The 21,800-nt window shown below is 41.4% G+C and overlaps 1 protein-coding gene across 1 annotated transcript; it reads right to left on the bottom strand.

Annotated features, from left to right (window-relative positions):
• Positions 1 to 1,616: 1,616 nt before the first annotated feature.
• Positions 1,617 to 21,426, bottom strand: hhipl2 (HHIP-like 2; the record flags this gene model as incomplete). The annotated part of the gene is made up of 10 exons (XM_079527445.1): positions 1,617 to 1,814; positions 12,717 to 12,979; positions 13,757 to 13,839; positions 15,394 to 15,475; positions 17,230 to 17,375; positions 17,612 to 17,738; positions 18,405 to 18,736; positions 18,877 to 19,020; positions 19,637 to 20,289; positions 21,070 to 21,426. 10 exons carry the CDS (start codon positions 21,424 to 21,426, stop codon positions 1,617 to 1,619), a joined length of 2,385 nt encoding a protein of 794 aa, XP_079383571.1.
• Positions 21,427 to 21,800: the final 374 nt, after the last annotated feature.

Below are 21,800 nucleotides of genomic sequence, written 5' to 3'. Positions count from 1 at the left end.
TATAGTTAGAGTCCTTTTTCATCTTAACATTTGGGAGAGCCATAGAGTAAATTTAAACACATGTATGCCTCTCCAAAACAATTGACCATAGGGCAGTGTTTTGCTTTGTTATACTTACACCATAAATGGAACCATCTTTAGTGTGCTCTGTGCTGTTCTACAGGACTACCAGTAGGGAGCAATAAAACATCACTTGTTCACAAAAGCCTATTTTTTCTTTTTTTTTACACTTTGCTACCTTGAGGTTTCCGGCTGCTGATCCCCTTGTGATCCTACTAGTTGGTCTATCTGGTCCTTTTACCTGAGGACAGAGTACCGCTGGGGCAAGATCATGAACACATTTGAAAATTACCTTAATGAAAGAGAATTTAATAAAACTGTCAAAACTAAGCATGTTGTATTTTCTAAGTATTATGCAATGATGCCATTTCATTGGTTTTTTATCCATTATTTTCAGTGCTTGTTTTTTATTATTATTAGAGATATATGAATCCAGAATTAAATCGGTTTATGTTAAAACATTTTAATTAAATAAAGAACTTACGATATTGTAAGACATAACATCTGTGATTACTATTTGTTTTATTATTACAGTATTTCCATTCACTGCACATTAAACTAAAGTAACAAAAGAAAACAAAAGATGAAAAATAAATAAACAAAAGGACAAGATACAATATATTAAGTATAATATTAAACTTACCTTCTCTTCATTTGTCATGTTGAAGCCTTATTTATGCAGAGAACATTGAATGAGCAGTGTGCCATGCATCACTCAGATAGATAACACATGCATGAACACATGGGACCCACCTGGCAACGGCTTAGTGAATCCAGATAAATATCAAAATAATGTTGCACCTTAAATAACGTTGCACCTTGAATGATGTCCTGCACCTTGAATGATGGTATTATACCAGTAAGACGCGAGTTTCTTTTTTAGTGGTGCAGCCACTCCATTGCCCAGCAATGTGTGTCCCTGGCTGTGTCCCTGGCTGGGTCCGAGCACGGAGCGTTATAGCGTTTGTTCACTGTTTCACTGTTACTTACGCAGCCACACACACACAGGCCAGGAGGCGTGACGGGCGGACTGACTGAGGTTTTGCAGGTTTTCATAGTAATCACTAATCTGTACTCAATAATGCACAGAAACCATCCTATCTATAGAACATTTATAGTAAGTACGTGACTACAGGAGCTCAGTGGCCTTGTTAGAATGTCTGCCCTGGGACTGGAAGATGGGGGTTCAATCCCTGGCCGGGTCATACCAAAGACCCAGTGCTTCCATAGTTTCAGATTCAGTCCCAGACTTACTCATCTGCGAAGAGTAAAGGTGCCTCCTTGCTTGGCACTCAGCATCAAGGGTTGGATTGGATTGCGGGTAAGTTCCTGCAACAGCATTTTTGCCATGTTTGCACATTGTGCGCAAATCCATCTGGGGATACATGCAGATGTGTGCAGGTGATGCTGGCCTGCAGCATCCCTGGGTATATGGAGCTGTGATGAAAAAATCATGGAATGTGGTAATTGTGATATGTGGCTCTGTTTCTGAAGCCTAATTGTGATGTCATCTGAAGATATAGATTGACAGTGGTTGGAGCACAAAGAGGGTTGATTTAGAGGCTGTGACAACACTGGCAGTGGTCCTGTGTTTTCTTTCCAAAAATAGATGTGTAGCAGATGCTGGCAGAGCTGTGATAAAGTAATAATTCACTAAGCAGTAAGCTGCACTTCAGATGTTCAAATGTGCTGCTGGGATAGCCTGGCTCCAGACTATTATAGACAATTCTGATGATCAGGCTAGTGCTGGGATGCTGCAAAAGGATAGCACACATGAGAGGAGTTAAAGAAGGGCCAAGCGTTCACTGTGATGTGATGTATTCATCAGCCTGTCTTAATGTTATTCATGCTGACTTTCACATTACTAGTACTGTACCATCATTAGGAGGGGGGTATAAACATTCGTGTTTTGTAGGCAATACCTTAACCCTGTTCATGACACACACACACACACACACACACACACACACACACACACACACACACACACACACACACACACACACACACACACACACACACTACAGTAGTAGTTTCAGTCTCCGTTTTGAAGCACATTTATAAACAACCATGTTGACCAAGTACAAATGAATAAAACAGCATACAGAATTCAACAGATAAAATGTGAGAGTTAAGTTAAGACAGTATTAAGTTAGACCAATATACAATAACAGAAAGAACAGGAGATAAAAATGTCAAATGAGTGTCGAAAAACAGTTTAGATTGGACAAAGGTGTGTTGAGTCTGTCCAGAAAGGGGCAGGTCTAACAGGGAAGGGTAAGTGCAGGCTGCTTAATTACCCTTAGCCTTAAAATTACTTTAGTTGGGATAGTGGTACTGAGAAGTCTCTGCAGAGTCAGAGAGAGAGGTCAGAGGATCTCAGTGGCCGCACTGGCCTGCCCTGCAGGTGTTTTGGGACAGAGGTGTTTGGAGATGAATGGTGGTTGTAGGAGCCATTATGATAGTGGTGTATTATTTCTGTTGTTGGCAATATTGTTTTTGAACACTTGGTGGCGGGCTTTAGATTTGACAGCACTGGGTGTGTATTTAGAGGGTGCACAGGTGCTGTGATTCAGATGGGACACAGACTAGGACACAGGGTCATGGGAGCACACCGTTCCTACCAGCACCAGCACTCAGAGAAAGAAAATAACAATTCAATACAACTGGTATGTTTACAATTTCAACTGCTCACTTCTGTTTCAATAAATAACTCAAACTGGATCAACGACTGGACATCTATCTATCTATCTGTACCTGTTTTCTGTGTACTGCGTATAGGATCACTCCCACCATGCCTGTGACAGTAACGTGCCAAAACTGAGACAAAGGAAAGTGATGGATGGCGTTACATTCAAGTAGGAACGTGGCTCTACTACGAGTGAAAAGGAAAAGAAAGGACGCCAAGGACATCAAATCCCCATCCTGGAAAACAATCAGGACTCTAGTGAAAGAGTTGGCATGGAAATGGAAGCCAAAGTCATGGTTAAAATCTACAACTGAATTAACAAAGATCGATCATCCCAGAACCTATCTAACTCGACAGTATGTCAACAGGAAATATCTGAAATATGTCCACAAACAGCCAAATGAACACAGGAAAATGAAAAGGAGAGACAAGTCCAGGACCCTGCACACTGAACCACCACCTCCATCCGAAGAACCCAGGATTCCGGCCTGTAAAACACCTCAAATACCGAGGTACTATGGGAAGCATGCAGAGATGCCTCTGTACTTCAGCACACACATGACAAGATGCACACATGGGCTATGCACTGGAACTCCTGTTCATAGAAAAACTAAAAAACTGAAAGACACTAAAGAACTAAATGCACCACACAAGGCTCCAAGAGACTTTGAATGCCAACACTATCTTTTGATTTGTTTTTTGGAAATTGTCACAAAAAATTATGGAAAGAAAATGGAACAAATGAACAATGTAAAAATGTGAATTTAATACTGGCTCCTTATGTTTATTTTTGTAATTGTGTCGCTACACTTAAAACAATTAGGGGCCGGTGTGTAGGAGCCATTATGATAGTGGTGTATTATTTCTGTTGTTGGCAATATTGTTTTTGAACACTTGGTGGCGGGCTTTAGATTTGACAGCACTGGGTGTGTATTTAGAGGGTGCACAGGTGCTGTGATTCAGATGGGACACAGACTAGGACACAGGGTCATGGGAGCACACCGTTCCTACCAGCACCAGCACTCAGAGAAAGAAAATAACAATTCAATACAACTGGTATGTTTACAATTTCAACTGCTCACTTCTGTTTCAATAAATAACTCAAACTGGATCAACGACTGGACATCTATCTATCTGTACCTGTTTTCTGTGTACTGCATATAGGATCACTCCCACCATGCCTGTGACAGTAACGGGCCAAAACTGAGACAAAGGAAAGTGATGGATGGCCGTTACAGTGGTGCTAAACCATTAAGGGCTTTAAAAAACATATAGTAAACAAAAGTTCTAAGTCTGACTGGGGGCCAATCCAGTGATGACTGCCAATACAGGAAAGGTGTTTAGTATGATACCTGTTGTTCAAGCTCACACAGCCACAGTATCAGCTATTTAGTATTTACAGTAGTAGAATATCTCTGTATGACTCCACCATGTGTTAAAGGGGTTATTTCACAAACATGTAGGTAAATTTAACAATTTACAATTTAGGCATTTAGCAGACGCTCTTAATCCAGAGTGACTTACATTAAGCAAGAACAAAAAGCATGGCAATATACTTTTCAAAATAGATGTGTAGCAGATGCTGGCGGAGCTGTGATAAAGTAATAATTCACTAAGCTGCACTTCAGATGTTCAAATGTGGTGCTGGGATAGCCAATAGACAATTCTGATTATCAGGCTAGTGCTGGGATGCTGCAAAGTAGTAGTTTCAGTCTCCGTTTTGAAGCACATTTATAAACAACCATGTTGACCAAGTACAAATGAATAAAACAGCATACAGAATTCAACAGATAAAATGTGAGAGTTAAGACAGTATTAAGTTAGACCAATATACAATAACAGAAAGAACAGGAGATAAAAATGTCAAATGAGTGTCGAAAAACAGTTTAGATTGGACAAAGGTGTGTTGAGTCTGTCCAGAAAGGGGCAGGTCTAACAGGGAAGGGTAAGTGCAGGCTGCTTAATTACCCTTAGCCTTAAAATTACTTCAGTTGGGATAGTGGTACTGAGAAGTCTCTGCAGAGTCAGAGAGAGAGGTCAGAGGATCTCAGTGGCCGCACTGGCCTGCCCTACAGGTGTTTTGGGACAGAGGTGTTTGGAGATGAATGGTGGTGCTAAACCATTAAGGGCTTTAAAAAACATATAGTAAACAAAAGTTCTAAGTCTGACTGGGGGCCAATCCAGTGATGACTGCCAATACAGGAAAGGTGTTTAGTATGATACCTGTTGTTCAAACTCACACAGCCACAGTATCAGCTATTTACAGTAGTAGAATATCTCTGTATGACTCCACCATGTGTTAAAGGGGTTATTTCACAAACATGTAGGTAATTTTAACAATTTACAATTTAGGCATTTAGCAGACGCTCTTAATCCAGAGCGACTTACATTAAGCAAGAACAAAAAGCATGGCAATACATCACATACATAAAAAGTAGTTATCATGAAACAAGAACGTAACAGTGGAATATCTATATAATGAAACTATACTATACTATACTATACTATACTATACTATACTATACTATACTATACTACTCTACTTTTGTGAGGATAGTCAGGAGATATTAATACAATCTGGGAATAAATTCCTTACCAATATATTTGTATATATTTGTGTGTTTGTAAAGGTGTCTAGTAACACATCTCACAAAGATTGAAATTCAGTTTCCCTGGGAGAATCTGTGACAGCTTCTGAAAGTTGGGGTACCATTTACAACCTAAATATGCAGGCAAGATTTACACATTTTCATTCCGCTTTAAAGGTATATACAGTGATTTGACTTAATTCAAATATCACTTATTTTGTCTTTTTTTCTGGATAATCCTCCCTACTATAGAGTGTGCTGACCATATAAGGAAATCCTCCCTGTCCCCAGTGAGCCCCTGGGGTCAAAAAACCCTAGTTTCAGTTTTGGTGGCGGGTGGCAAAACCTTCATCCAATCAGGATGAGAGGGGCCTTCCTCCAATCATGATCGAGTGGGGGCGGGCCTTGGTGCACATGCTGTTGGCCTGTTGCACTTCCCCCAACTGTAGAGCGTGCATGTGCACATTTTGTTACCGGGGCGGACTGGGTGGTTTTCCAAATCACCCAAATCACTTAATGCTCCTTTAAGTAGCATTTGTTTTGGCATGAAAAACACAAATGTGATGACCTCATCACAGTTGTCCATCCATCCATCCATCCATCTTCAACCGCATCTTCAATCCGTAGTCGAGTCGCGGGGGCAACAGCTCCACCAGAGTGCTCCAGACTTCCCTCTCCAGAGCAACATTAGTGACTTCCTCCTGGGGGATTCCGAGACGTTCCAAGGCCAGTGAGTCGATGTATTTCCTCCAACTGCGCCTTGGTCTGCCCCGGGGTCTCCTCCCAGTGGGACGTGCATCGAGGACCTCCCTAGGGAGGCGCCCGAGAGGCATCCTAACCAGATGTCCGAACCCCCTCAGCTGACTCCTTTCCAGGCGAAGGAGCAGCGGTTCTATTCCGAGTCTCTCTCGTGTGACTGAACTTCTCACCCTATCTCTAAGGGAGATGCCAGCCACCCGTCGAAGAAAACTAATTTCGCCCGCTCACAGTTGTGATATTGGAAATGAATGGCATTAGTGGTACTATAATAGGGCAATGTTAAAAGGGTGGCATTTGATTTGTTCATCAACGTAGCTTGCAAAGCATTTTGTTCAAAACGGGCCTCTCGTGCAAACTTTAGATGTCAATCTTAGCCAATCAGAATCTCGGCCATGCCTTCGGCCTGGCGGAGACAATAAGTGAAACTGGAAGTGATGACGCAAAAACAAATTAACAGACAAAACTGGAAATGGAATACTATCAAATTGAAGCTGATAAATGATTTTTGGTGGGGTTCTCTCTGCTGTTGGGATGTAATAATTTACCAGAAAATGCTCTATTTTCTGTTATTTAAGAGCTGGAGAGAGCTGTTACCGAATACTCTGGCAATATCAATGATTACTAGAATGTAGCTTTAATGATCAGAAAATATTACTTACAGCACTCTAACTAATATCCATCATCTATAGATAAGGTAGCCACTAGCCAGCATAGTATTATTACTTTAAACTCTAGAAATGTGAATATCTTTCCGTTGTCAACTTTCGTAGATTTTAATGCAAATTATGAATTCCCCCAAATGTGCCAAAGAGCTTTCTTCACATAAGGAACAAAAATAACAAACAATTGTAAGCCAAGCACATCCTCTTTCAAGTGAGAAAAACGTGCATGCATGTTGTTGCATGTTAACAACGCCCCCCAGCCCCAGTTCATCAAAGGTAGTCAAGCTGTTAAGCCGCAGGTAATGACAAACTACAGTACAAGAAATGCTGTTGTTTAACAAGAGCCCATTCTGAACCACTGTGTTGTCCGTCAGCTTAAAATGGATAATTTGAAGGGAAATAATGTCGGTTTTTGGACAAAGAATGTGTTGAAACACTAGGTAACATGGTTGGTGTAGAAAATCTGGCTGAATGCTGGTGCAACCATGTCATCTGAGTTTAGAACACCTCAGTACTCATGCGTAATTATCTCAGTCTATAATCTTTCTGGAGCCCTGTGGTCTGAAAGGGCACTCGAACCACCACAACAAACACGCTATAAAACATACACAGTAGTAGAGATGTGGCAGGTTTTTCTTTATCCTGTTTTATTTTTTTTGTGCTTTAAACTTTATATTTTATTGTTACTTTGTTTAGGTTGTGTATTTGTTATGCATTTATTATTTGTACAGCACTTTGTTGAAAGTATATACACCTTACCTTACATGAAATGTTTGTCCCAATGAGGACATCATAGCTACATGTGCAAAGAAATGCACTCCTGAATCCAGCATCACTTTATAACACTCAAGAGGTCATGCAGTGTGTTTTTATTATGATCAGTGGTGTGGGGAGAATTAAATTACAGGCGGCTTCTGGGGCACGCACACTTAACAAGTATATAACCGTTTATTTTGATCACTTAATTGTGTTATAAAATTAGAGCTTTTTTGCAACACTCGACATTGGTTAGATAGAACTTTCAAAAGTGAAGTTTTTCCCTGTTTGCTGCCTATAGTTCTACTTCAAACCTTTTTGATATGGTTTAAAAACAGACAGCAGTGATTAACTTGGATCAATGAGTTTACGACAGTAAACGTACTAAAAAAAAAAGTACTAAAAGTACTAAAATAAGTGGTCATTACATACATTCTTGCATGCAAACAGCTCTGAGCCTCACTGGACCTTTGTCAAGAGTATTTTAAACAACCATGATTGTTTTTACCACGTCCAAACTGGTGTCCCTATTTGGGGTACAATCTATCACATTATAGTCTACAAATGACAGCTGCCCACTGGTGTGTAAACGGTGTTATTCAGGTTTATGAATAGATTAGCTGTAGACAGACAGACAGACAGACAGACAGACAGACAGACGGGGACGAATGCCCTGCTTTCAGCCCAGCTGAGATATAGATCCAACATGAACAGCACCCAGAAAGGGTGCTGTTCATCTGGGTGGCACAGAGCTAAAGTTTCTGTTCTCCATCATGGAGACTGGTGTTTGCATCCTCCGTGGTACTTCCGGCTTGGCTGGGCGTGCCATGCAGGTGGGAGTTGCAGTCTAGACTGCAACTTAAAGGATCATTCAGTGATTTGGGTGATTTTGAAAAAAACCCGGTCCACCCGGTAACAAGATGTGCACATGCACACGCTCTACAGTGGGGGAAGTACAACAGACCAACAGCACGTGCACCAATGCCCGCCCCACTCGATCATGATTGGAGGAAGGCCCCTCTCATCCTGATTGGATGAAGGCTTTGCCACCCAAAGCCCAAACCGAAACTAGGGTTTTTGACCCCAGGGGCTCACTGGGGACAGGGAGGAACTCCTTATATGGTCAGCACACTTTATAGTAGGGAGGATTATCCAAAAAATAAGAAGAAATAAGTGATATTTGAATTAAGTGAAATCACTGAATATACCTTTAACTCATAAACCACCAAAGTGGAAGTATTCCTCAAGACATCAACACATCAAAGTTGTGCTGACATAGAGATCCCTCCAAACCCCTTTCTTTGTGAGTTGCTCAACTTGGTTTTATCCAAAAATTATTTCATGCATGAAAACTACATTCAAACACTAGGCACATGCCCATGGCTGTAGCCCCAAACATTGTTGTTGGTGACTGGGGAAATTAATTTGAGGGAAGCCCATTTCTCACTATGGAAATGTTACATCAATGATACTAATGTTACTACGGTTTACTTAGCGGGGCACGGTGGCGCTTAACACGGAGCCCGCCAGAAGCGTAGAAAGCGTAGATTAACTTTTGTCTGGCAGCCCGCCAACAGCGTAGCCTACGTTTTCTAGGCTTTATATTCTTTAATCCATGTTTTGATCGGATCGCATCGATAGCTGTCTCTCGTTAGCATCCCAGTGTAAATTGTGACAGTGGGCGTGGCTATTTTGAAGATGCGCGCACATCCACTTGCACTCTATGTGCTGCTTTCAATGGCCTGTATCTCCAAATCGGCTCAATGAATGAATGAACAAGGTTTTTCAACGGCCGACACCAGGCGCTGTGATACTCGCGGTCTGGTTTTTTCTGCACCGAGCGAGAGAACAACAACCGGTCAAGACACCACACACAGCATTACGTCATCGGAACACCCTGTTACGGATATTTGGCTCTTCAAAATAAGGGTTGAAAGGGGAAAAAATGTGGCAATGTGCGATAAATAGATTCATTAATCCTGGCAGTGTTAAGAGCGACGGTTGGTCACCTCGCTCGATCCATTCCTTTCCAATGGCAGGGCTCCCCCATCTGCCCCATTCTCACTTCTTGACAATAAACGTCCACCGAAATAATTTCTCTCCAATCGAATATTTCCCCCCGCTGATTTCTTTCCAATCCGTCGCCCGTCCCCTTTTCCTGCGAATAAAATCGTGTTCCTGCTCTCCCGATGTAAACAAATCCTCCCTCCTCCTCTTTGCAAGTTGCCGAATGTCAATCCGGTCTGTGTCCAGAGCGGATATGAAACGGTGTAATTGTGTACAGGTCATGAGAATACATTGTCTCTGCTGAATAATTAATTGGATATCACAGCACTTTTAACTGTTTTACAATTAGTCAAAGAAACAGAGAGGGACACACGTTTTTGTGTGTGAAGCCTCTGAGGAAGATCGACGGCTGTCGAAACTGCAGTTTACAGGCTACATAGGGGACATATATAGCCCCTTAGATAGCACTTTATGTAGATAGCATTTTATACAGACTTATAGCATGTTACATAGAATTGTATTTTATGTAGTCATAGCACTTTATAGTACATATGTATAGTATAATATAGTATAGTATGCATCGTTTATATATATATAGTTTCATTATACAGTATAGATACTCCACTGTTACGCTCTTAGCTTACCCATGTTTCATGATAACTACTTTTTGTCTCCACCAGGCCGAAGGCATGGGGAGAGAGTATGTTTTGCACTCCGTCCGTCCGTCCGTGTGTCCGTCCGTCCGTCCGTCCGTGTGTCCGTCCGTGTGTCCGTCCGTGTGTCCGTCTGTGAACAGCTAATCTCCGCCACTGTTAACCCGGTCGATGCCACATTTTGCACACACACTCCCTGGATGCCAACGATGAACCTCTGCCCCAAAATTTCCAGAACGGCCTGTTATAGCGCCACCAGGAGGCCGCTTTGTGCAAAACAAGTTTTTGGACAGTACACCTACAGATTTTGTCCAAACATCACGCAAATTGGTACACAGTCTCTCTAGAGCCATTCAACCAAACGGGTCTTTCAGATTTCCCAGACTCCATCCTGATTGGCTAAGATTGGCTTCCAAAGTTCGCAGGAGTGTTCAGTTTCAAACAAAATGCTGCAAATCATGAACACATTGTGTGATTTCCGTGAAATTGCGCACATTCGCACATTCCCACTCGGCCGAGGAAGAAATGCCACGTGAACATTTTCAACTCAGCCTCATGGTGGCGCTATAACTGGCCGAAAAGTGTTTTTACCTCTAACTGCACGGATCTGTGGATAACTTTGTATGCCAACTCCCTAGAGGCCAAGGAAAAACCTTTGCCTGGAATTTCTCACATCTGCTCTTTATAGCGCCACCAGGAGGCCGACATATGTAAAACACATTTTCTAATATTACTCCTTCAGATGTTATCCAAATTGCACGCAAATCGGTACACATGCTCTCCATAGTCATGTAATCCACCTTCATTGCCTACGATTGGCTTCTAAACTTTTCAGGAGTAGCCCGCTTGGTACCCGTTTTGTACAAATCGCCACAACTACTCAACGCAGCGTCCGATTTCGGTGAAACTGTGCATGCATATTCCCACTAGGCTGAGGAAAAAATGCCACTTGACAGTTTTCAAATCAGCCTCATGGTGGCGCTACAACAGGCCAAGCTGTGTCTCTCACACACACACACACACACACACACACACACACACACACACACACACACACACACAAAACATGATTATATTACTCCTAAACATTTTGCCAAACATCACACACACTCCTATCCTCCTGGTGGAGACCTGTGCCCAGAAGGGCACTTTTTCTAGTTATGTATGTGATGTATGCCATGCTTTTTTGTTATTGCTTATTGTAAGTCGCTCTGGATTAAGAGCGTCTGCTAAATGCCTAAATTGTAATTGTAACATATAGGCTACACTCTGGGGAAGCCCCACAATTGTAATTTGTGTGTGTGTGTAATGTGTATTATGCTTTACCCCAGTTTTTGTCCCCCATCTAATTTTTGTAAAATTTGTTTTATATAATTGTGTATTGTATGTCTTGTGTTAAGTCTGCATGAAATAGAAATTTATAACGCATACTCAGTGGCTGATGTCACCTCACTTATCATCACACGTTGGAAATGACATGTTCACTTGCAACATTGAAGGAGATCTGTTCCAGCTGAATTCACTCAATTGAACGCTGACAAGTGAAAGACTGTAAAGCTGCAAAGACAATGGGGACAGGGGCATGACCCAAGGAAACTATTTAACACAATGCTCTAAATCCATAACCCAATGTATCAAGGATCTTATTTGTCATATCATGCCACACATCTCAAACAGAATCAAACAGGAACCCATTCAGCATGCAAACCAATAAGGACCATGATGCCAAGCTTCTCACCTTAATGCAAAAGCTAAAGGCATAACTCTTTCTGCAGCAGCAGCCTTCACTATCATTCACTACCCCCGATGGATAAACAATATTTTCTGTCTGTCTGTCTGTCTGTCTGTCTGTCTGTCTGTCTGTCTGTCTGTCTGTCTGTCTGTCGGTCGGTCGGTCGGTCGGTCGGTCTGTCGGTCGGTCTGTCTGGTTAAGGATTTTGTTTTTACTACATACAGTAGTATAACGATCAGTGAAAAAATAAATAAATAAAGCTGTTTATTTCACAAAATAATTGTTTAATAATTATTGGTATTTACAAATGACCAATATTTGTACAATCCCAAATCAAAAGTTCACACACTGTCAGCCTGGACTAATCAGTCACTGGACTTGTTTGAATGGGGAGTCAGGGGGAGTTAAGAATCCAGAATCTGGATCAGGAAAGCGACAGTTAACAGTTAAATCAGCAGGGGCGCTGGTGCCTTGTGGGCTGGGCAACAAGACCACTGTGGCTTTAGGGCATATACTGTTTTGAGGGACATAATGCCACACTGATCGGGGGCACGGTGGCCTCTATGAAATTCCTGCCCTGGTCTGGAGTGTATTATTTTTCAAGTTGATAGGTTTGTTTTTGTTTTTCAAATTCTCTGTAGATGTTTGATTTTTGCCATTTTTCAGTTTGTTCTTAGTTGGCAATTTCTTTTTTTGGCCTTTGGCATTTTTTCTCACTAGGTTTTTCACAGGGGTCTTCTTTTTCACAGGGGTCTTCTTTTTAGTCTGTACATTGGATGTCTGTTTTAACATGACCTTTGTTTGTGCCACCTGCTTGTTGATCACTTTTGTTTTCCTCAGTTTTTCCAACTTCTTTTTTTTCAATGCTTTCCTATCCGCTGACTTCCATCTAGGCTTCAACACAGTAGTGGTGGTAGTAGTAGTGGTTGTGGATGTGGTAGCAGTGGTCACAGTCCTCGTGCTGGCAGTGGCTGAGGTAGGGCTGGTCTGTGTCGTCGCTGGCGGTTTGGTAGTCAGCTTTAATTTTTTCAGGGGAGGTCGCGTGGGTTTCTCATTTGTGTCCAGTAAAGTAACTGAAATGGCACACATGTTAGTAGGCTATGTAAGTAAGTAAGTACATCATTGTCACATCTTCTATGGTAGAAGTAGGCCACATGTGGCATTTTAAAGATATGATTAAATCAGCACTGCCTTCTATAATTGTTACGTATATGACCTCAGTCTCATTATACGTATTGGCAACTTATAGATGGATGAAATGCAGGGTGAAGAATAGTTTTACTGAGTTTACTTAAATAGCCTATAGTAAACAATAAAATTGCTTGCCAGAACGGATTACATCCTCCCAATGTGTTCTGGTTTTTAGAACTATTCCATGCTCTCACTGGACAGTACTTTATCTAGACTTTATATGCCTCTGGCGGCAGACAGCTGTGCTTGAGGCATTTTTTCTGATGTCCATACATCCATACAGTAGGTTTGTCCATACAGTAAGTAAAGTACATAAGCTTGTCCATAGATACGTTCGTATCCAACCTTGGAACACCTTGAGGGATGAATTGACTAGATGTGGTTGGCAAAGGTTAAGGTCACTGTGACCTCATAAAACATTCCTTCACTTAATTCACTAGTATACACTAAGTCTGGACAGACAAGGTAGTTTTCATTTACTTATAAATTGAGTACTGGCAGCCATGGAAGATAAATCACACAAAACTAATCACAGTAAACTGTAATTTCGAAATGTGTTTTTCCCCATCATCAGGTCTGGTATGTGCAGCTATGAAATGAGCTGGCATAAAGGATATAAAAAAGGCAATAAAAACACAAAGGTAACTCAGGTAACTTACTTTCCCTGGGAATGAATGGAACCTTTTTCCCTCTCACTTTCACAGGGAGTGGTTTTTGCTTGCATTTTCCTGGAGGTGCTCTCCTGTAAATGTTTAGATACAATAGCAGAGGGATAAGGTTTTGGTTTAAAAAACAAAAACATAACTATTATACATAAATACAGTACCGGTAAGTCAATACTAGAGACATAACATGGCTTGTCTACATTATGTGCTGTATTGTGAAACAGGTGTGAGCACGTCCCTGGTGAAGATACCTGATGCACTATTACTGCTAATAGAAAACATGCCATTGCTTTTTCTTGCATGGGTTGAAGGTTAGCATATAGTGACTCCATGTTAAAGTTATTGAAATAATGAAAAAATGTGTTGTATGACTTTATTGTCATAAAACGATGTATTAATCAGGCTTTATGTTGCCTTGAACAGCAGGCCAGTCGCCTACATTAAGACAGTGCTCCACTGCAGCATCTTGGGGACACTGGGCAAGTAGACCACTTGGAATCTTTAAAATGCAGTACAATGAAATCATGATATCCAGATGGCTACTGACATAAAACCTAGGTTTTCTGGATGAGGATTAATTCATGAGGATTTGAATTTGAGGGAGAGAAAAATCCTCAGGCTTTGAAAAATCCTAGGGTTCAGATTTGTCTAACGTTCTAACTAAAACGTTATACATGAATGTCTTACAATGCATGCATTGTTTTTATTTGTTGGAATGCATAGTATTATTGAAAGAAAAAATCTATTAGCTCTAGGTATCTAACGATTCACTCAACTCACGATATGATTCGAATCACGATGTTAGGTTCACTGTACGATTTTTCACAGATTCGTTTCCGTTTTTTACGGTTTAACATGATTGTACGATCCCTCTGCTGTTTGGATCGCGATACATGTTTTTATTAAATCAATTTAAATTGTCACCAGTTTATATCGATATATATATATATATTGATATACGATATATCTACATGCCTAATTAGCTCAAAGTTTAGACACGTTTATTGGTGGATATCTAGTGTAGAAAAACAGTAGATGTGACTCAGGTCACCAAGGAAGGAGTCCAAGATTGTGAATGGAAAGAATGGAAGACATCTGACATCTGAGCCATCTAATGATTCTGTCAGCCCTGCCGTATTATGGATGTGTCTAATAAAATGAAGTAACTTAACCGTATAACTGCAGCCTTTAGGTCATTCAATAAGGGAGATTGAATAGGACCCAGAGAAAAAAAGAAAATTTATCGGATTGGTTGACAACAATATGTGAAGGAAACCTGCCTATGTGTAGATCAAGGCACCAAACTCAAGTTATTTCTTATAGACAAAGGGTCAGCATTTGACTACAGTTCCTGATGTTTTATGTGGGGCTGCAGGAGAAGACAAATTTCCCTTGTGGACAATAAAGTTTACCTTGACCTTGACCTACAGTACATATTGGTACAACTAACATAGGTTTTACATTACAGTTGCATTTCAGGCATTCAGCAAAACTCGTAACCAGAGCGACTTGAATTTAATTCAACATCAAAATAAGTTTACCGCCACAATTATCCGATTATTATAGTGGCAAGTTTGACTGCGCAACTGCAGTTTCTGCATGCACAAGACATGGCTTTAGTATTGACATACCTGGATGGATCCACAAACTTGAAAACTGTCCCAAATGGAGAGATGGTACTAGGGTACGAGGTAGCGAGAAAATACAGTTCCCCTGTGGAGAGAAAACAACCAGAAAGACAACACAACTCATCAAAGCAGGCTATATAAAGGGTATGACTATATGATAGGAAAGAAAACATATAAAGAGAAGTAAAGAATAGAATGTATAATATAGATAAATAAAGGAATAAAATGGCATAAAGAATAATGGCCAAAGTGCAATTATTGTTTTATTTGTTCTCACACTCATTTCATGTATCATATTCTGCAAGAATATTTATCCTTAAATCCAAACATCTTTTGAATGCTCTAGTCTAGCGACTTAAAATATGTGTCAGCTTAGAACTGACAGGCACAAACCAGTCACATTATGCAGTATAAGCACCAATCTCTTTATTATAGACTAATATGATAAACACTCATAACACTGTGTTAAAAAAATCCACACCAAAACATTAACATATCTACCACATCAGTGAAAACACTGCTCGGTTCGCATACACGCATACACACTCGCATATGACTGTCCTAACTGGCAAGTGCAATATAAACCATGGGCCAGTGCAATAGCATATTGGCAAATGCAATAGGATATAGTATATAGTATGCAATAGCATATGGGCAAGTGCAATAGTATATAATATATTCCCCCATGGTCTCCCCTCTACTGATGATGAATTTGCACATGAACTTCGGACTCTGTTCCATCTATTTAATCTTGTGATTGTGTGGTCCCCCTTATTTGATCTACTTATCATTTTATTGGTGTATTTTACTATTTTTAACGGTGCATTATAATGCTTATTAATGGATTGAGATGACTTGACTGGACTGGACTATGACGGACTAACAGTTTTATGCCATGAAGTTGCTCCATCAGTGTTTTTTTCCTTTGTCCTTTGTGTTCTCTCTGTTGATACTGTTTTATGTTATGGTTGCACTAAACGGAATTTCGTTGTATGTCTCATACAGTGACAATAAAGATCTTATCTTATCTTGTCTTCATTCTAATGCGGGCATTTTAGTAGCTCCAAACTTTATTTTTCTTCACGAATCGCGACGTCTATTAATAGTGTTCTGGTACTCACACATGCACTGTTTGTCACCATCGAGCTGTCGTTCATATAGAACCAAGGCCTGGCCCAGGCCTTAATTTTGAGGCCCTTTGAGAACTCTACCGCTCGCTAGGTTCTGTATGAACGGCAGCTCGAGTGTGACAAACAGGACACTATTAATAGACGATTCGTGAAGAATAAATAAAGTTTGGAGCTACTAAAATACCCACATTAGAATGAATTAAGACAACTAGCTCCATTCTAACTGCATTTTACTGTGGGAGGGGTGGGGAAAATGGAGAACAGGGGGCATCTATGAAACAATTCAAGGCCAAGGAGGAACATGGTAACAAATTGCGTGTGTCTCTCATTGGTTCTCACCTCTCTGAGTTCCTCTATATAACCGTTACCTGTTGCTTTTGGAAACAGATACCCGATGAAGGTCGTGAGAGCGAAACGTTGTAACCTTCAGTAGCCTAATTATTAGGCTACTTCAACTTATATAGCAGTAGTTTATTAGGCCCTAATAAACTACTGCTATATAAGTTGAAGACAGTGTGTGGGACCTCCTTTTTCTCAAGGAGGAACAAGTAAAAACAACATCCAAACTATCCATCAACACATTTGTACATGTTTCATTTCTTCCTACAACACACAGATTATTCACAAATTAACAAGTTTAATGCTGGAAAATGATCTATGATGAGTTGATGTAGAGTTGTGTAGAGTTTTATAAGAAATACTGAATTACCTGCTTCATCTTCAGCAAAGGAAATGATAAACTTGTGATAGTGGTTGATCAGTCCTGGAAAAGAACATGTCTTTGTGTTTCCCATGCACACACTCCTCTCCTTCCAGGTCCCTGTGGTCCTATCCTCTTGCAAAGCCATAATTCGACTGGTTGGACAGGTTAGCCGTTAGAGTACCGTTTATTTCATGTATAGTGCATGGGTATTTGGTAAATGCTATCAGGATACCCATGGGTAAAAGTGTAATATTAAAAATAGAAAATAGGAAAAAGGAGAGAAGAGAGGGGAAGGAGCGCATCTGTTTGGCCAGAGTATAAATCTCTAACAAGGTGCTCTTTGGTACAACTGGGTGACAGAATTGCAAATAAAGAGTTTCTAACATACCCACTCATGAAGTCTCCAAACACGTACAAGCCATTGAGATTTGGGGATTCACATCCTCTGTACACATAACCTCCTGTCACAGACTTCCCAACATGATGGCTATAGGCAAATATAGGGAGGATGTCATCTGTTATGGTGAAGAAAGATGCAGTGAGTTTTCCCATGGAACCAGTGATTCTCAAAGCTTTTCATATCAAGGTCGGATCTCCAAATTAATTTAACCCCTATCTGACAATATTTTGTGCCAAGCAAGGACCCCTGAAACAAGATTTGTGTTTTTTGTTGAGATCTTATTTTCGATTTCAAAATAGCTAATTAGCCATTGTATATAAGTGGTTTTGAAAACTTTTGATGCTATATTAAAGGAGCATTCAGTGATTTGGGTGATTTGGAAAAAAACCCTGGTCCACCCCGGTAACAAGATGTGCACATGCACACGCTCTACAGTTAGGGGAAGTACAACAGACTAACAGCACGTGCACCAAGGCCCGCCCCACTCGATCATGATTGGAGGAAGGCCCAAACCGAAACTAGGGTTTTTTTTACCCCAGGGGCTCACTGGGGACAGGGAGGAACTCCTTATATGGTCAGCACACTTTATAGTATGGAGGATTATCCAAAAAATAAGAAAAAATAAGTGATATTTAAATTAAGTGAAATCACTGAATATACCTTTAACTAATTTTGCTGGGGAACCCCCTGGAACCTCCTCTGGAACCTCCTCAAGGTTCCAGAGGAACCACTACTCTAAACAAGTATTAGGGCAAAAAAAATGGCATAACATAATACTCACTCAATGAGGAGTTGTGGCAGAGTTTGAGATCAAAACATTCAAAGCCCTCCTTGGCTCTCCATCCGTAGTTCCCCCCCTTCACAATAATATCCACCTCCTCATAGCGGTTCTGGCCTACGTCTCCACAGAAGATCCTGCCCCTGCCATACTGGCTGACCGGGTCTCCACGATCCACAGAGCAGCGCCACATGTTCCGGACCCCGAATGCATACACCTCCGGCCGAGCATCCTGCTCCCAGATGAAAGGGTTATCAGGGGGGATTCTGTAGTGCTTTCCATTAGCATCGCTTCCGTCTACATCGATGCGGAGGACCTTCCCTAACAGCGCAGTCCTATATAGGTGTGAAAAGGAGTGTGCAAGATTTTAAGTGATGTTACATTAAGCATTTCTGTGAAGTTTTACTGTATAATTCTGTAACTGTTATGGTTATGAAAGGAAATATGGGTTTTAAGTATTAAACTTGTGCCTTACTTGTTTTGAGCATTACCATACTTCCCAAACGGATCCCCTGCTTTTCCACCATCCCCAGTAAAGATGTACAAGTATCCATCAAGGCCAAAGAGAATCTGACCTCCATTGTGATTTGCTGCTGGCTCTTCAATCTCTAGAATGACCCTTAATGAAGGAGGACAGAATTCGCATTTTTTTCACAAAGCTCATCCATTTCCTAGAAGAACAACATAATTATGATATGCAGATGTTTTTCTTGGAAAACTAAACTTTTAACTAAGATTTCACATTGGTTTACCAAGTGCAAAGTAATATCTGATTGGTATGAAAACCAACTCAGTTCAACTTCCACCAGTAATGTTACTAGACCACCCTGTTGATTTTAGTGTCTACTGTCTACACAAGAAACTTTACTCATCCAAAATCGAGATTATAGAGACATCAATGTCTGCTTTCAATCTTCTGAGGGTTCTTTTGCAGTATGTCAGGCCCCCAAGCAACTCTGTCATCTGGCTTTAACCTTTTCAACACAAGCTTTGACACATGTCACTGATTTTAAATCCGGTGGCAAAATGTCAAACATGCTCATGCAAGTTACTGGTGGTGGGAAGTACTGGGCCCTATAGTCTAGGTCATATCTGGGTGGAGCGAGGAAGTAGTCTTTTATAGGCTTGTAAGAAGAAAACACTTTGATGAGTGAGTGAAGGGCAGGGCAGGCCCCTCGTCAACCAGCTGTGCCAGGGAATTAAGAGGATCCCCCCAGCATATAAACTAAAACTACCTTTCTGAATATGGATCAGCCATATTCATGTCATAGTCGGAGACCCTCATCTCACTGATACGGATCTTCTCAAGCCTGCCGTTGACCAGGATGGAATAGTAGATGAAAAGGCGCCCATTGTCTCTGTATTGCGGGTGGAAGGCCATTCCCAGAAAGCCCCTCTCATCCCCAAACCATGGTGTGGTCAGTACCTCCCCGCTCATGTCAAGAAATGGCTTCTCCAGGCGGCTGCCATCACGCAAATAGACCCACACGAAGCCCACTTGCTCTGCGATAAACATGCGGTGCGTGTCGTCACGGCTGTGGATCATGAGCACAGGGTTCCGGAGGTTGTTTGCGACCTCGACCAGGCAAAGTTGGAGACACCCCCTAGGGTCTTCCACCACACTGCCCAGGTTGCTGTTCAGGAGTGTGTTCTTCAGGACATTGGGGTAGCAGTAATCTTGGTCAGCTAGTTCAACCATGCTGCAGAAGGTTGTTGCATCCCGCTCACTGGTGTCCCGCAGGAGTTTGTTCTCCGTCAGATACTTAATCACGTAGCCACATTTACCATGGAAGTCTGAGCAGAAGGCAAAGCACAGCCCGGGTATTTCTCTGACAGGGGTGTAGGGGTCTTCAGCATCGTAGAGATGAGCTGCATAAGGAGAGCACTCCTAAGAGGGATGAGGAAATAGTCAGACTGTTAATACACCCGCTCGGGGCTGTGATTTTAAGAACACAACAGCAGTTGTCTTTCAGTTTTAGGTGTCAGTAGTTTGCTGTCATCCTGTTATTAAGGCTGTGTAAAGTCAACAAAAGGAATACAAAACAACTCGCCCCTTTACCAACTCGCCCCGGGGCGTACAGCCGGCGGAACAGCGCGGCCTGGTATTCCTGAAGTAATCTAAGTAAATTATGCTTAGCTTAAACGGTTAAACCTAACCTTATTCCTAACCTTAACCTCAGTAAAACTATGCCTAAACCTAAACTTATTTCTAACCTTATTCTCAGTAAAACAAAATAAAGAATACAAGAACCGTCGCACCAAGCTGTCGGCGTGAGGTCGGCGGAAAAAAGCTGGGGCGAGATGGAATTGGGGCGACCGTACCTGTTACCAACAAAAGTATATGGAAAGTTACCATGTTAGTCTTGACTTCAGTTTCTTAAAATATATTTTCCTACTTTTTTACCATGATGTGACAGGTAGTCCAAGTTAGGGGAATGTGAGGGGGAAAAATTATGTTTAAAAAAAATAAGAAATAAAATAATAAACCTGGTAGATTATTAGCCTGCTTTCTCTATGCTAGAATTACATTTTAAAAAAATGTATAAATTAATAAAAATGTATGCATGGCCATGTGAGGTGATGCTTTGCCCCCTGCATGACCAGTGTCATACTGTGCGATGTGACACATCTGGACGTGCAGATATTACTATTATAATGTATTATTTACCTGGCACAAGATTTCTTTCAACATGTCACTGCAGAGCTCGTATCCGGGGATATCCTCCAAGAAGTCAATGATGTCCCAATACCTCTCGGCAATGATATTGTCCGTTTTCTGGTCGCAGCAGCCAAACTCTTCATACTGCCGACAAAACTCCAGGTGCCAATGAGGTTTGAAAGGTGGTGCAAAGTCCAGACACTGGGGGTGAAGCGATACCTGTTGAACTGGGATGAGCAGAATAACGACTAGAAGCATGATGAGCTGGGGAAAGTGCGGTGTTTGTCTAGCTGATCTCGATTCCCCGCGTAATAACGCGCGGCAGGCTCCTCTTGCATGGAGAGCCGCATCCTGCACCCTTGACATCTTTGCCGTCTGCTGAGCCGAGCTTGACTCTTCTCTCACTCTCAATGATTGAACTGTGCCGCGCGTGCGTGTGTATGTGCATGCCTGTGCGCGCGTGCATGTTGTATCATTTACGTAGCATACTGCATACAGCCACCTGTGACCTGCGTCACGAGGACAGTCTCACAGGCTTCTGCCGGTTTTTATAGACTCATTTAATCTTAAACTTAAAGTTTTGTTAATGGGACTTTGATTATCTGTTGATTGTTGACGTTGACGTCTATGCCATGAAATTGACTGAGCTGCAAAACCTGCCTGCAGCAGCAACACCATTAAGTTATGAAAAGTATATAATGTGGGAGATAATTGTCTCCACCAGGCCGAAGGCATGGTTG

Source organism: Electrona antarctica (genome assembly GCF_951216825.1).
Source record: "Electrona antarctica genome assembly, chromosome: 18".
In the NCBI taxonomy this organism is placed as follows: Eukaryota; Metazoa; Chordata; class Actinopteri; order Myctophiformes; family Myctophidae; genus Electrona; species Electrona antarctica.
The sequence above is the reverse complement of the archived record's forward strand: the minus strand, read 5'-3'. Positions and strand labels throughout refer to the sequence as shown.